At 48.2% G+C, this 16,942-nt stretch overlaps 2 protein-coding genes and 1 long non-coding RNA gene across 3 annotated transcripts; 1 reads left to right on the top strand and 2 right to left on the bottom strand.

Annotated features, from left to right (window-relative positions):
* Positions 1-819: 819 nt before the first annotated feature.
* Positions 820-1,950, bottom strand: LOC120658989. The gene is made up of 2 exons (XR_005668901.1): positions 1,877-1,950; positions 820-1,075 (listed from the first exon to the last, which is right to left on the bottom strand). It is a non-coding gene; the product is annotated as an uncharacterized LOC120658989 (long non-coding RNA).
* A 5,227-nt stretch (positions 1,951-7,177) lies between these two features.
* Positions 7,178-8,524, top strand: LOC120661764 (ethylene-responsive transcription factor ERN1-like). Its single transcript, XM_039940703.1, has one exon. It carries the CDS (start codon positions 7,344-7,346, stop codon positions 8,289-8,291), a length of 948 nt encoding a protein of 315 aa, XP_039796637.1. The 5' UTR covers positions 7,178-7,343; the 3' UTR covers positions 8,292-8,524.
* A 3,141-nt stretch (positions 8,525-11,665) lies between these two features.
* Positions 11,666-15,116, bottom strand: LOC120661763 (tubulin alpha-3 chain-like). Its single transcript, XM_039940702.1, has 5 exons — positions 14,771-15,116; positions 13,658-13,872; positions 13,359-13,558; positions 12,298-12,806; positions 11,666-12,184 (listed from the first exon to the last, which is right to left on the bottom strand). Exons 1-5 carry the CDS (start codon positions 14,881-14,883, stop codon positions 11,869-11,871), a joined length of 1,353 nt encoding a protein of 450 aa, XP_039796636.1. The 5' UTR covers positions 14,884-15,116; the 3' UTR covers positions 11,666-11,868.
* Positions 15,117-16,942: the final 1,826 nt, after the last annotated feature.

Here is a 16,942-nt window from a genome sequence, read left to right as displayed (position 1 = left end):
GCTCAAGTAAAAGCTTTAAGGTTAAGTATTTATTGCATAAGCATTAGCTCTCTACACTATCACCTATCAGAATTAATTAATCTTGCCAAACCACAAACACTTTTAGTTGATTAAGAGAGTAATATAATCCATAACTGATCATAGCTGTAACATGAACCATTCCCATCATAAACGAAATTCTACGAGGAGTTCATGGGATAAAGAGCTTGCTCATAACCGAGAGCGCGGCAATTCGAATTGATTATAACCTTGCAAGGGTGTACTACTTTACCCACACGACGCAAGGACCATGCGACTCACCCAACCCGCTAAAGTTGGATAAGAGGGTACTCGCGTCAACCGTTCCCAACAAGGCTCAACCGTTGATGGTACGCCCAGCTTGCACATGGAGACTTAGTTCCACCGGGGACATCTCTAAACTTTCCTACACATAGTTCCACCCGGGGACACACTAAGCCTCCCTGCATAGCCCTTGGCCACGTATCTGGGACCGGGCCCCAATGATCAAGTCAAAGAAGGTAATTGGCTCATCCGTACCATTATATTGGATATGTGGTAGCACGGAAAGGTGCTCAAAACAGACGTCATCCACTCGGTCCTTAATCGATCCAAGCGGACTATGCCCATGTGATTTCATTCTCTAGGCCCTACCATTCCGCTCAAATCTCGATACTACCAAACCCTTACCACTAAACCGAACCATTGCGATCAAGGGTAACCGGTAAGTGTCATACTCCAAACTATCCTTTGTAGTAAGCGAAAAAATTATTCTAAGCATAGCTCAGCATCTAGTCAAGTTAAGTGAGTAACTGACTAATGTGTGGCAAGGACATGGTTGAACAATTCAAGGAAGGATAGTGCATCAAAGTAGGTACAAGAATGCAATACATACATAATATATATAACCCAACATTACCCAAGTGAGATAACTAAACTAGTCAGATTAGATAGGTGCAAGAAATTATGCTTAGCTGCTTGCTTGGGTTAACTTCAGGCTCGACCACGAACTGGACTCCGGGTTCAGGCTCAACGGACTCGGTGGGCTCCACGAGTTCGACCTCCGACGGCTCGGTCACTATAATGTATGAATGCGATGCAAGAATTAAGAAATGAACTTATACAACAAGCATAAATCACCATTTAAAATGAGCATGCAGAGAACATTACAAGGAACTCATGAAAATTGTATTTACATCAAAAGCATTTTCCTAGAATTAATCATAAATATATCAATTTTTAGTTACTCTAAACAAGATAAATCAAAAAGAACATGCAATCGAGTTCAAACAATTTCCATAAAATTTGCACAGGAACTAAACATGTAAACAAGGCTAACAAAAGTGGTTTTGCCATTTTATCATTTTCAGAAAATATTTATGCAATAAACAACATTTCAGACAGCAAGCACGAAATCGAAACAAAACCCTAACCAACATACGAGATTCATGCAAGCAAGTTGTACCACTGGAAAGAACATTTCACAAGGAGCCTGACAAAATTTGGTTTGGCATTTTTAGAGCATCACACAAATAACTAAGCATTTAACTCACTTTTTCAACATTAAAGCATAAGTAAATCTACAGCAAAGTAACATGCAAAACAACATTTTTCGCAAGTAGATCTAAGCAAGAGGAAACTAACAAGACAAGTTTCACTATTTTTTGGATCTATATTTATTTTTCTATGATTTTTGCAAACTCAAACACACACAAGTACAATAAGGATTGTTATTAGCTTCTACTGTTCATCTTCTCTTCTCCACAGAACACGCACGGGTGACCAGCAAGCGGCCGTGCTTCAGCGTAGCGGCACAAGTAGAGGAGCATTAGGATCACAGTCACACGCACAAGGGAGGGGAGTAGCCGGCGAACCTCACCGGCGACACAGACTGCAGGAACGGCGGCGGAGGGGGCGGCGCAACAAGGACAGGTGGCGCCGATGGGAGAGCTCCATCGGGGCACGTGCAGGGAAGGGGAAGAGGCTGGGTGAGGGCCCAAATCGATAGAGGAGGGTGAGAGGAAGCCGTTGGCGCGACGAATCAGAGCGAGACTCACCGAAGGAGGCAATCGACAGCGGCCGGCGGCAAGCGGAGCTTGGGGGTGGCGGCAGCAATGGAGGAAGGGGGCTAGGGTTTGGGGGGCATGGGGCTCCGGCACGGGCGAGCTCGGCTCGTGGCCGTGGCAGCCATGGCTCGGCACACGCACGAGGGAGAGGGAGAGGCATGGGCGACTTGAGCACGGAAGTGAGCTGGCCGGTTTGGGAGGCTTCGGGAGCGAGGATAAGCACGGGAGAAGGAAGAGGAGATGACAGCTAGGCCCTACAACCAGGTAAAACATTTGGGGTGTTACAACGATGACCTTTTCCCAGGTGAAGAAGAAAATGTGCCCGTTGCTGACCAAAGAATTTAGGTTCCTTAATCCTTACAGTACATTGTGGCGTGCAAAGAAAATACCTGCTCCATTAAACTGGCAGTGCCGTCTCTTTAGGTTGGAGAGATCAAGGATGTCACAGCCCAGGAAAAAAAAGAAAGAAAATAAAAATCCCCGCCGGGCCTGCTTGTCAGCCTCTCCCTCTCCTCCTCTCTCTGTTTTCCTCCGTGCGCCGCGCGCACGCGTCGCTGCCGCCAGTCAACCCCGGCTTCCGTGCCACGTGCAGGCCATCCTCGACAGCCGTGCCGTGCGCGTCCTCCACTCGCCCTTATCGTCCCACGACGACATCGCGGCCTCATCTTTCTCTTCTCCCCGCGAACCCTAGCCCCGAATCCCCATTGACGCCCACCGCCCGAGCTCCCTCGCCGCCGTCGAATCGCACGCTTCGGTGAGCGCCGCCTCGATCCCTCGCACGGGAAGCTTCTCCTCCCTTCCCTCGCTCGATTCCGCCCCTCACCCGGCCTCCTCGTTCGTTGCGCAGGGCCGCCGCCGCTCGCCTCTGCCCGCCGCCGCCCAGCGCCGCCGGGACGCCGCCTCGTCGCCGCTCCCCGCCTGCGTCACCGTCGGTAGGGATCGCCGCCATCCCCTCCACGCTGTGCGCGCGCTCTCGGCCCGTCTCCGGCCCTGCGCCGCCGCCGTCGCCACGCGCGATGTGCGCGCGTGCGACGCGCCGCGCGACGCGCCGCGCGACGCCGTGGCCGCGCCGCGCGACGCCGTGGCCGCGCCGCGCGACGCCGTGGCCGCGCCCACGCCGCGGTCAAGGCCGGCCTCGCCTTGACCCGGCCTGGGTGGGCCGCTGGCCAGTGGGCCCGGCCTGTCGGCCTCTGGGCTGGCCAGGCCCGGGTACACCTAGCATTTTGCTAGGGTTTTTCTAGGTTTAGTATTTTTGCAATCTTGTAAAATCCATATAAAATCATGAATAGCTCCAAAAATTATGAAACTTGTTTTGTTGGTTTCCTCTATCTGAGATATACTTAGGAAAAATATTATTGTGCATGTTACTTTGTTGTAGATTTATTTATAGTTTTATCTTGCAAAAGTGAGTTTAATGCTTATTTATTTGTGATTTGGTCTAAAAATCTCAAACTAATTTTTGATAGACTCCTGGTGAGGTGTAGTTTTCAGTGGTGTAACTTGTTCATATGATTCCTTGCTGTGTATGAAAGTTGTAGCTTGTTTTCTTATGCTTTATCTGAAAATGGTTTAATATAGAACTTTTTGATGGAAAGTGATAAAATGGCAAAACTAGTTTTGTTAGCCTTGTGTTCCTGCCTAGTTTCTATGATAATTTTCTTAGATTTGTGTAGATAAGTTTGCATGCCTTTCCCAATTTACTTTGTTTAGAGTGGCTGGAAATTAAAATATTTATGATTAATTATAGGAAAATGCTTTTGCTGCAAAACCAATTTTCATGAGTTCCTTGTATTGTTCTATGCATGCTAATTTATTTCCATGATTTATGCTCATTGTTAAGTTCATTTCTTAATTCTTGCATCGCATTCATGCATTATAGTGACCGAGCCGTCGGAGGTCGAACCCGTGGAACCCGCCGAGCCCGTTGAGCCTGAACCCGGAATCCCGTTCGTGGTCGAGCCGGAAGTTAACCAAGGCAAGCAGCTAAGCATATTCCTTGCACTTATCTAATCTGATTTAGTTTAGCTATTCCAATTGGGTATTGTTGGGCTATATATGTATAGTATGTATGTATGTATTGCATTTTATACCTATCTTCATGCATAATCCTTCCTTGATTTGTTATCCTTATTCTTGGCACTAGTTAGTTAGTTAATTACTTAACTTGACTAGATGCTTAGCCTTGCTTAGAATACTTCATTTGCTCGCTAGACAGGAATGGTTGGAGGATCACACTTACTGATAATCTTTGATCGCACTGGTTTGGTTTGGTGGCTAGTGAAGTGGTAGTATCGAGATTCGAGCGGAATGGTAGGGCCTAGAGAATGAAGTCACATGGGCATAGTCCGCTTGGATCGATTAAGGACCGAGTGGATGCCATCGGCCTTGAGCACCTTTCCGTGCTACCACATATCCAATATAATGGAACAGATGAGCCAATTACCTTCTTCGACTTGATCATTGATGTGCAGTCCTAGATACGTGGCTATGGGCTATGCAGAGAGGCTTAGTGTGTCCCCAGGTGGACCTATGTGTAGGAAAGTTTAGAGATGTCCCTGGTGAAACTAAGTCTCTACTCGTAATCTAGGTGTGAGGTTCAATGATCGAGCCTTGTTGGGAACGGTTGACGTGAGTACCCCTTGCCCGGCGTGATCGGTTGGGTGAGTCGCATGGTCCTCGCGTCGTGTGGGTAAAGTAGTACACCCTTGCAAGGTTATAATCAATTCGAATTGCCGCGCTCTCGGATATGAGCAAGCTCTTGGTTCGCCGAATTCCTCTTAGAGAGTTTCGGTATTGTTGGTTTTGGAATCATGTCTTGTCAATGATCTATTTATTATTATTACTCTCTTAATGAACTAAAAGTGTTTGGGGTTGGGCAAGATTAATTAATTCTGATAGGTGATAGTGTAGAGAGCTAATGCTTATGCAATAATTACTTAATCTTAAAGCTTTTACTTGAGCCATTGCATGATCCTTGCTTATTTAATCGCGTAAGTCTTGCGGAGTACCTTTGTACTCAGGGTGCTTTCTAAACCTAGTTGCAGGTGAGCCGGAAGTGGTGTTCGGCCACTTCTACCCCGCTGATCCAAACGCAGGGAAAGAGTAGGTCGTGGTGGCTGTAATGATGTCCTTGAGCAAGGCGTCATTACTTTAGTAAGTCTTTATCGTAATCGAGCTTCGTGAGAGCATGTAAATATAATAAACTTTATGTTTCTGTTTAATATGACTTTCGTGAGCCCAATGCTTGTAAATGAAGCTTGAAACCCATCTATGTTGAACTTGTAATATTAAGTGTGTAAAATTGCTCTTTGTGGATTATTGGCGATGTATTCGATTGTAAACGGTATATGCATATGCTGATTCTGGGCGTATGTTGGAGCACATACCGGGACTACCGGATTTGATATTATTTTGGATGAATGACGTGTCGGTTATTCGTGTCTCTAGATGTGGGATAACACGTGGCACGCTCTCCGGCAAGCACGTGTTAACTCTCATCTGAATGATAATGACCGACGGTTCGTTTAAAATAGTATCAAATTGAGCGGTTCTCACAAAGGAAGCCTTTGCCATCATGCTTACTTCAGTTTCAACCGTCCACAATTGTTGCAAATCTCGAAGGAAAGCAAAGATGCTCAAGGCTTTAGATTTGCCCCATAGTGCAAGAATCATAGGGTTAACGTCTTAACGAGTGTTAATTTTAAGTTGGAAAAGGCAAGTCGCTGTTAGTGTAACTCCCATGTCAAAAGAACTTTCGGAAAAAAAAACTCCTATGATCTATTGGAATAAGAATTTTGTGTGTTACTCAACCCCCATGACAATTCACTAAATCCAGGTTGGTATCCAATACACATTATGCCTGATAAGGGGCGGAGCCAGAGCCACCGGTCCGGTGTCAACAGTGTATAATATAGTGATTTCTCACTGATTTTGCACAAAATCATTGGTGTCAGCTAACACCGACGAACACTCCACCCTGATAACTTTGACGGGCATCTCCGAAGTGACAGTAACGCTATCCATTTTAACTTTACTGTCTCAAAAGAGACAATAGCATTATCCATTTTCAATAAAGCTCTCTCTAGTCGAACACCCGAACCCGAGTCGGATTCCGGCAGTCATGTCCATGTCGAAGTAACACTTTCTTTGTGATGTGTTCAAGTACTAATGTAATGTATGCTCGTAAGCACTTAACACTACAAAAAACAATTTCGGCCGGCTGTTTTGTATGATATACTTATGTTATATGTGCAGAGATTCTTTCAAAAATCTCATGGGCGCCAAAATTGATCTAAGGACAGCAACATCATCTAGTGACGGAGAAAGACTTGGTTGATAGCAGCTTTTGCCAAGAAACAAGATAAACAAAGCACAAGTGGGCGTGGTTGCTGAAAAGGCGATGTTTAGCCGTTTCTACTTTGTATCCTAATTGCTCGTCACCATTCTCTCTAATGCTGCCATGTGGGGGGTTGTGGTGCAATTCGGACCTGGTCTCATGGTAGTAGTTTGACTAGAGGGGATAACCGCGAATTAGGGAAGAAGTAGTCCAATCAGTGTCCTAATAGTTTTCAGTTGAAGGTAATGCATGTTGGTGTAGACATGGTAGTTTACGTTACTAGGAGAAGTAGACCCTTTGACCCCTGCTTCCAAATTTTACTTGATGCTTTGCATTGTAGTGGGGAGCATGTACTTTCTCAACTCTAGTGTGCTTGCTGCCTGCAGGCATGAACTTTTAGAGACATTGAAAACAGAATTTCCATTGTATTGACTCAGAAGTGAAATGATTATATCCCGTATGGTATAGTATGATAGAAAATGCCAAAGGTCAAATACAGTGGTGAGTGGTGATGCACTACAGCACCAAGTTCCTCAATTTGTTGATTCAGCAACTTCATAAAATTAGGTAATAAATTAAGAGTGAAAAAGAACACCAGCATAGCTTTGTTTGCTCACTGACAATGCATAAGGGCAAAACCGAAAAACAAACTGAAAGGACAAAAAGATCCCAACAAGATGCCTTATCCCCCAAACACTCACTTCCATTTCCATGACATGATCATATAGGCAGACCAGCATTTGACCAGCCCCTGACAGTAACCCCACAGGGCTCCATTGCCAAGTGACTGTTCCTCTATAAATCCTCTCCCCTTGTGCTCAGCTTCTCACCACCAAAACCAACCAGAGCAAGCACTGGGCAGCAGATCGACACCTGTCTTCCTCCGCCCCTCCAACCACTCCCAAGTCTCCAAGCATCAGGAGCTCGAACCAAGAAAGCTTCCAATGGAGCTCAACTTCCAGACGCAGCCATCAGTGTTCCAGCTCGAGGACTACAGCAGCTACTACTACTACTACCAGCAGGAGGCGGCGGCGCAGGCCAAGCCGTCCAAGCCGCGGGGCCGGAAGAAGGGCAGCAACAACCACAGCAAGTTCGTCGGCGTCCGGCAGCGCCCGTCGGGCCGGTGGGTGGCGGAGATCAAGGACACCACGCAGAAGATCCGCATGTGGCTCGGCACCTTCGAGACCGCCGAGGCCGCCGCCAAGGCCTACGACGAGGCCGCCCGACTCCTCCGAGGCAACGAAGCCCGCACCAACTTCGCGCCCCGCATCTCCCCGGATTGCCCGCTCGCCGTCCGCATCCGCGGCCTCCTCCAACACAAGAAGATCAAGAAGGCCAAGGCCGCCGCGGCAAGATCCTCCTCGGCCGCCGCCGCGGCCGCCTCGAAGCAAAAGGCGGCGAGCTCCCCTTCGCCCACCACGAGCAATAGCAATAGTAATTGCCATAGCACGAATAGTGCTTGTGGTGGCCCTAGCAGCAGCAGCAGCAGCAGCTCTAGCAGCGCAGTCAGCTGCGACGACGCCATGGCCATGCTGAATGGCGGCGGTGGCGGTGGCGGCGGCGCACTGGACGGCGGCGAGGTGTACCGGCCGGAGTTCGGCCCCGTGGGCGCCGAGGAGTTCGATTCTTGGATGTTGGACTCGGCGTTCGGCCAGTTCCCGGTGCTGGATGGCTTCGCCGCCGTCGAGAGCGCCGTCCCCGCTGCACCCGCGGAGGAGGAGCTGGCTGCCGCCGCGGCGCCGGGCGAAATGGCCGAGTTCGAGCGGATCAAGGTGGAGCGGCGCATCTCGGCGTCCCTGTACGCCATGAACGGCCTGCAGGAGTACTTCGACCGGGTGTTCGACGCCTCCGCCTGCGATCCGTTCTGGGATATCTCGCCGCTCTGCCACTAGCTTGCTTAGCTAGCCTCAGCTCAACCGCGCGCGTCCTCCTCCTGGTGTTGGCCATTGTCGGGGGAAGTAACTAACGATTACCAGGTGTATGTGCGTGTGCGGTATTAAGAGGAAGAGGATGATGATGTGATCCTACTCGTTGTAACCCGTCGATGCATTTTTGTGCAAAAATGCTTCAAATTTTGCCGAGAGGCAAAGCAAATCATCATTGTGCACGATTGCATTCCAATTTTCAGGATACAGTAGCTCTGCTCGCTGCTCGGGCTGCAGGAATTCTACTCTTTTGGTGTACACTTATCTTGGAATTGACCTTCACCGAATTTGTTGTTTCAGCAATCATCTTGGAATTCTACTCTTTTGGTGTACCCTCTGTCCCTGTGAAGGTCAATTCGGTGCAGTTCGTCCTCTGGATCTAACTCCGGTGCCCATTTCGTGGCGCATACGAGGGCTCAATTTGTCGGGAGATTATTAACCGTATGCTAAAGATTTAAATTAAGAGTATGAACTTGCCTTTTCAATTTTTTGTCTGGTACATCGAATTTGAGTGTTCAGAAAAGCTAGACATCACAAGTATATAAGCTGAATGGGATTCATAGTTGAGAGTTCAAATTTGAATGCGGCCCCCGGGAAAATCTGTAAGACCTGGCGTTCGTTTACCGGCTGAGCTAACGTTCCTACTGTCGACTGCACAGTACACGGTCGTTGAGGATTGGTGCAGGAAGGATCAAAATGGGATACATCCCTTGTTTAGATGCATAAAGTAAAGTTTTGGTTGTAAAGTACTGAAGCATTTTCGTTGTATTTGGTAATTATTGTCCCGCCATGGTTAACTAGATTCAAAAGATTCGTCTCGCAAATTATAAACAAACTGTATAATTAGTTATTTTGTTTAGCTATATTTAATATTTCATACATGCGTTCAAAGATTCGATGTGATGGAAAATCTTATAAATTTTTAGAATTTTTGCTGGCATCTAAACAAGGGGATAGTGGTGCGTTCTCCGGCGCCCAAGCCATCAGTTTTTGACCACATGGCGGCGCATTGCTGAATTAGTGCCTTTGAACGCATCATTAGCATATATGGGTTACTGTAACACTTATGGCTAATTATGCACTAATTAGACTTAAATGATTCGTCTCGTCGTATACATTCAAATTGTGCAATTAATTTTATTTTTTATCACATTTAGTGCTCCATGTATGTATCTAAAGAGAGAGGCAAAACTTTTTTGGAGAAAATTTTTGGTAACTAAACGGGCCTAAACTCGACCCTTCCTTGTTCGAGTACTGAAATTTGAGCCGATTTTATAAACTCCACTTCACCAAGCAAACATGTCGCCGCACTGCCAGGTGTCGGCACATCTACCAAGCTTTTGACCTCCCTGTCCCATCACTTTTCACTTCCAATCAGGACCGTCCAACGGAGTCCGAGTCCGATCCATCATCAGAGTTTTTGGTTCGGTTGCAGCGGAGACGACGGTTCAACTGCTGCGGCCTGCAGAAGAGAGAGCTCATGACAGCGGCAGAAACAAACGCGAGGGAGAGGACAAGCAGGGGAGAGGGGCGTTGTTTAGTGGAGTAGGTGAGCAACGAGCCGCGGGACTCCTGGACAACGCCAGCAAGAATATTCAGGAATCTGGAATCAGGGTGGGGAAAAGCATCAGGTTCTCACCCCATGTGACCCGGCTGTGGTACCGGCCGCTGCAATCGATCCCCCTTGCTTTACTTTTGCTTTATTTAAGAGCATCTCCAGAGTGGAGTCAGTCGTTTAGGTTGTGCGGAATATGAGTAGTTCATGTTAGAATTTCTTTTTCGGGTTGTGTTTAGCTAGCTTGCCGGTTTGTGTCCATCTGGAGTCCGTTCCATTTGAGTTGTAACCGAACACTGTACTAATTTTCTTTTCGTCTTAATACAATCATACGCTGCGCACATATTCTAGAAAAAAAAGAGTATCTCCAGATTACTCCTATCTCCTGGGCTTAAAATATCTCGTACGACGCTATGCAAGCGGCTGCATTGGCACATCTCTGTGGCAGCCCGCTTTCCTCCCTCCATCTTCGGCAACGCCTCCCGCCGCGGCGCAGAAGCCAGCGAGCGGCGACGGAGGAGGTGCCGCCGTCGGCGATGTCGACCGCAGCGCAGCGCGTCGTTCGTCTTCTCCGGCCGCCGGCGCGCAACGTTTGGTTGGCTGTGGCGCCCCTGTGGGCCGGAGTCTGACCACGCAGCCAGGCCATGCCAGCCCAGCAAAATTTTCCTAGGGGCCGCCGGGTTGGGCTTAATTCTTCACAGCGCGCTTAATCTGCCATGCCAGATCTGCAGAAAATCTACCAATGTTCCTGGCCTGAATTTTGCGGTGGGTCAGCATGCCTGCCTACCACGGCATTTTTCGTTATGAAACTCCAGGTCTCCACGGGCGAGTTCAACTTTTGCCCGGCCTCACGCTGCCTCGACACATCGGCAAGTGCCAGTACCGGTTACACGATGGAAACCGGCACCAGCCTGGGTCCTCAGATCCTGAACCTCTGAACTGGGCTTGTTTGGCTCCGGGATTTTTTTCAAAAGTCCATATCACATCAAAAAAAAGCTTACTATTTTATAGTATTAAATAAAATCTGTTTATAAATGTTTTTTGACAGCTAAGTGCTTTTTCGCGAGACGAATCTAATGAGCCTAATTAATCGATGATTGTCTACAGTGATGCTACAGTAACCATTCGCTAATCATAGATTAAGATATCTCATTAGATTCGTCTCGCGGTTTAGCCCCAAAATTCTGCAGTTAGTTTTATAATTAACATTTATTTAATACTTCTAAATACTAAAAAGTTCCAGGGACTTAAAAAAAAATCCCTGGAACCAAACAACACCTCAAATTCCAGGGACTTAAAGCGTCAGGAGGCCACCAAACCTACCAGAGGAACCAACACCACCAACCAGCATCGGTTGGCACCAGGTCGCGCTGGGCTCTTGTGCGAAGATCACATCAAAGCACTTTCCAAGTTGTCGCACCTATCCATCTAGCATCGCGACACCACATCTGGACAAACCGGGGGAATATGCGCAACCAGCACTTGCCGGATTTGCTAGACGAAATGAGCGTGACAACCTCCACATGCCACCGTACCCTGTGCACATGCTCAGGCAGCTCTGCAGCTGAGACAGCACTAGATGTTTAGGGCCACCTCAAATGCATTGGTGAGTAGTGACTGATGGTTAGTGATGGTAGCAACAAGCCTAGCAGCAACAGCATGCTTGGCTGATAACTAATCTGGCACGACACGCCGCAGGGCAGAGCAAACTACTCTGAACCTGTAAAGTTCCGGAGCAAACAACCCAATGGTCGAGAGCACAATACACTTTCAACACAATGCAATATACACCGAACTTGGACGAATAGCATTGCAAACCAAAGCAAGATGATATGAACAATCATGGCCAACCGGGGGCTACGAACAATTTACCACATAACACAAAATGGAAACACACACGGCAGCAGTACGCAATGGAATGGAACCATGCAGAGTATACTCGACAACCCAAACCATTAACCAACCGCGAACTACTTATTAACCAGCTACTCAATAGTCTTCTCCCTCGTCGCCTTCATCATCCGCGCCCTCTGCGCCAACCTCCTCGTAGTCCTTCTCAAGGGCAGCCAAGTCCTCACGGGCCTCCGAGAACTCGCCTTCCTCCATACCCTCACCAACGTACCAGTGCACGAACGCACGCTTGGCGTACATCAGGTCGAACTTGTGGTCGATGCGAGAGAACACCTCGGCAACGGCTGTGTTGTTGCTGATCATGCACACGGCACGCTGGACCTTTGCCAGGTCGCCTCCAGGGACAACAGTGGGTGGCTGGTAGTTGATGCCACACTTGAAACCAGTGGGGCACCTGTATGGCCCCAGCATAGTATAGTTAGTTAGCACTGCCAATCAAGTGGATATGATAGGTGCTTGAGATATCATAAAATAAGTGCAACTAAAATTGTGATGGAGACAACTTACCAGTCCACAAACTGGACAGTTCGCTTGGTCTTGATGGTTGCAACTGCAGCATTGACATCCTTCGGAACTACATCACCACGGTACATCAAGCAGCAAGCCATGTACTTCCCATGCCTTGGGTCACACTTGGCCATCATGCTTGAGGGCTCAAAGACAGCATTGGTGATTTCAGGCACAGAGAGCTGCTCATGGTAGGCCTTCTCAGCAGAGATAACGGGGGCATATGATGAAAGCATGAAATGGATACGTGGGTATGGAACAAGGTTGGTCTGGAACTCTGTAACATCCACGTTGATAGCGCCATCAAACCTCAGGGAGGTGGTAAGCGAAGATATGATCTGTGAGATCAGCCTGTTCAAGTTAGTATAGGTTGGCCTTTCAATGTCAAGGGACCTCCGGCATATGTCATAGATAGCCTCATTGTCCAGGAGGACTGCAACATCTGTGTGCTCAAGCAAGGAGTGGGTCGAGAGGACACTGTTGTATGGCTCTACAACAGCTGTTGACACCTGCAATCCAGAGTGGCGTTAGATGAAAAGTTAATCCACGGACCATACCTAAAATCATTGAAAAACATATCTACCCACACTGTCCCCACAACAGCTAAGATGCAGACTAGCACGAACAAAGTGAATGACCCACATCAAATGGACAGCAGGAGGGAGAAGCACTGTACTATAATGTTGGCTCATGTGCCATGCATGATTTAGAGACATTCATTAAGAAGGCCTCTAGCCTGTGACAGTTGTACTATGATGGTCTTAACCATAAACAGGAAGATCCTCACTAACTAGGAAGTCCATGATAGTTGGTTGTTTAGTCCACACATGATTTAACTAATGCTCGGGTGATCCAATAATCAGTGTTTATCTGTGCAATTTAGAATGCAGGAACAGTGCTGTCAAATTACATGATCCATATCTCTATTGAGGCTATCAAAGATATTAATTCTACACAAGTCTAAGCAATTGTCCAAAAGAGACTGAAGGCCTACTTCATGTATTCTTTCTGTTTCTCAGATACTTAAGCCAACCTCATCATACGAAAGGTCATACTCGTACCTGTGGGGAAGGATAGATGGTGAACCCGAGCTTGGACTTCTTGCCATAATCAACTGAGAGGCGCTCCAACAGGAGTGAACCAAGTCCAGAACCAGTACCACCACCAACAGCATTGAAGACCAAGAATCCCTGCAGCCCAGTGCAATTGTCTGCTAGCTTGCGAACACGGTCAAGGCATAGATCGACAATCTCCTTCCCAACTGCATTCCACGAACATAATTAGAATCAAATATATCCACAGTCAAGAAGCATAAGACTCACTCCTATTACGTATTCACAGAGAGACAAGGTAAAATTACCAGTGTAGTGGCCACGGGCAAAGTTGTTAGCCGCATCCTCCTTCCCGGAGATGAGCTGCTCTGGATGGAAGAGCTGGCGGTACGAGCCAGTGCGCACCTCGTCGATGACAGTGGGCTCAAGATCGACAAAGATAGCCCTCGGCACATGCTTGCCAGAACCGGTCTCGCTGAAGAAGGTGTTGAAGGCATCATGTGCAACGCCAACCGAGGTATCACTGCATCACAATCAAACAATACAGTGTTAAAAAAATTGGATAGCAAGAACTTAGAACTCTAACGAGGTAATCAGCAACAATTGGATTAAGCGCTAAAAGATAATTTATAACCTACGAAACCTGCCCCCTCAGGATCCCCAACAGGATCCATTTTCTATTCTCAGGCAGAGTAGCATCCGCACAATTTTCTATGGTGCTACAAGTTAACGCAAAACGGAGGTAAGCATGCCACTTTTAACAATGGGTCAGATAAGAACTTTTGAATCCAGGGAGACACAAGGTCTGAGACACACATCAGAGCTACCAGGTTACATTATTCTTTGTTGAGCATCCCCACCGATTCAATTCTTCAGATCCAGCTTCTTACAGAGTTGGAAACCCAATCCGTGCCCCAGAACACACATAACGTGCGCTCCTCTATAAAAAAAAACAACGCATCCCCTCTATAACGCATGCCTAAACAGACGGAAAAATCAAATCAAAAGGCCTATAATGGTCCAAAAATGCTAGGGCTAACTCTCAATTAGGAAATGTCGCATATCGTACGGTGCTTGGAATCTCTCAACAACCAGCAACGAAATGTACAACGCCCAACGAAGCACAACATATCCCACCAAAAAAAAAAAATCATCGCGAGGAGCTAAGGTCCAAATGAGAAGTACTGTACAACGGAAAGGAAGAGACGACCACGGAATGGCCATGACAGTACCACCCAATCTACATACGCACACGCCCCATCGTTCGCTCCGCCGACGCAAGGATTTGTCGGAGAGAGGAGATCCGACGAGCGCGCGGCAGCCGAAGCCGAGAACCTAGATCGCGCGGCGGCGGAGGGACGCTGCAAAAATTGGTGAACCGAAAGGAACGCGCTGGCGGATCGGGAGGGATCGACATTCACCTGGGCATGGTGCCATCGGGCTCGATGCCGTGCTCGAGGCAGTAGAGCTCCCAGCAGGCGTTGCCGACCTGGATCCCGGCCTGGCCGATGTGGATGCTGATGATCTCTCTCATCTCGCTCGCCCTCCGCCGTTCCTCCTCCCTCTCCTCCTCTCGCCGCGGCTTCTTCCTTTGGCAGGGCGCTCCCTCTCTCTCTCTTCTTTCCAAAATGTGTGAGATCGGGCGATAAAAAGGGGCGGATGAGAGAGAAAGAGGGCACTAGGGACTTGGGGAGGGAGCGGTTGCTTTTACAAGAGCCAGCGCGGCTTCGTGGGCGTTGTTCACGTGAGCCGGCCGGCCGGCCGCTGCGTGCCCTGTCCCGTCCCTGGCACGTAGATGAAACGGCATCGCCAGGGCTAACTGCCAAACGTACCAAGAGAGAAAAAAACAAAAAAGAGAGTGAAGAATAGCTACATTTTAGAAAGCAAATACTATGATTTATTATGCCCTTATGTCTCAGGGAAAAAAAGATGAAGTTCATTGAGCCACACTAGCTCTACATCTTCGCTAGAAGACACTTGATCCTTGTCCTCAAACTATAAACTTCATCTTTTCATCTTTCCATGCATCTTAACTATCAAATAATCTAAAGTATCGCAGGTATACAATCGCATATAATCTATCGTAGTTTAAGACAAGGTTAGAATGAAATGAATCTCATACATTGTGACAATTTGTGTTAGGATTTTAATAGTTGCGTGTATGAAAAAAAGATGTATTATATTATTGTTCCCAAAAAGGGCATACAGATGTTAATGGACATAAATGTAGCATGCGAACACAATTATGGCTGTGATGAGTTTCACACAACTCGAGTACCTATTTGTATTAATATTGTTATAAATAATGATAACTCCGATGTTTTTTTATGTACACGTCAAGTATTATAGCAGACTGCAAGCATGTTGAATCATACGTGGACCAGAGAGGGAAGAAGAGAGAAAAAAGCGAACGCTTGGCTTACCGCCAGCTGAGGCGGGCGGAAGGACCTCTGCTAATGGGCCCAAGCGGAGGCAAAAGCTCGTACTCAGCCTGCAGCTGGCACAGAGGCCAGCGCATGCCGTGCTGAGTTATAAAACTTGCTTTTAGAGCAAGTATTATGGTGGGCTATAAGTATGCTAAATATTGAGATGGAGAAGAGAGAAGAGGAGTAAGAAGAAGTGGTCTGTTAGTTTACAGCCAGATTTGACATAAGAACCAATAAATTTCGTAAGTTAAACAAGTAGATCATGTATTAATGATGAAAAACTAAAACACTATACAAGTGAGTTGACAGATAAGCTACAAAGATTTTTGCTGCCAGAAGCAGACTAAATTATTAATCTTGCTCTTATGGGTAAGTACTCTAGCAGCTGCAGTGGGTCATTAGGGGTCCACGAACCAATCTGCTGTGCGCCGGTCTAACCAGACAAAAGTGTTGCGACAATTACCCGGTCGCTAGCCATTCCTTCCATGTGTAGCGTGTTCGTTGCCGGCCCCGGCGGCCCGGCCATTCGGCCAATCCGCCAATGTCCTTTGTTCGTTCCATCACGAGGAATTGTAGACCGGGTGTAGGCAAGCGGAGCTGCCCGTGTGGGCGCCGCGCCCATGCGCCGAGGTGTCAGGCCAGCGCCAGGCACGTGGGTGAGCTGGGTCATGTGGGGGCGCCAGCGCGCGGCCGGCTCAGCAGCAGCTCGCCCGCAGACCCACTAGTAGGCTGTTTGGTCACGACTCGCGACCACGGGGAGATTTGGATTCAAATTTCAAATGCCTGAGCTTCCTCCTCACCTCACTGTGTGTGCCGCAGCGAAGAGAAGTAGCATCACGCGCCGTGCGCGCACGGTACGTGACGGATTGGGTGCTCGTGCAGTGCCCGTGACGCGGCCGTGCCTTCCTGGCCGCTTCCGGCCGTGTGCACCGCCCGGCCGGCTGCCGGCTGCTCATTTATGAGCACGCACGGGCAAGGCCTCGCTTCCACGCGCCCTGAGCGAGGGAGCGTCACTGCTGCCGCCCCTGCCGAAACGGGAGAGCGACGCGCGCGATCGATCGGCTGGTCCGGCCGACAGATCCGCAAGACCGCGACCGCTGCACGCCCGTTGCTTGATTTTTTTTTGTGGCGTCCCGTTGGAGCTGGGGCAGCAGCGGGCAGCCGGGG

Source organism: Panicum virgatum, chromosome 2N, assembly GCF_016808335.1.
Source record: "Panicum virgatum strain AP13 chromosome 2N, P.virgatum_v5, whole genome shotgun sequence".
Lineage (NCBI taxonomy): Eukaryota > Viridiplantae > Streptophyta > Magnoliopsida > Poales > Poaceae > Panicum > Panicum virgatum.
Note: the sequence above shows the minus strand (reverse complement) of the source record. Positions and strands in the feature narration are given on the sequence as shown.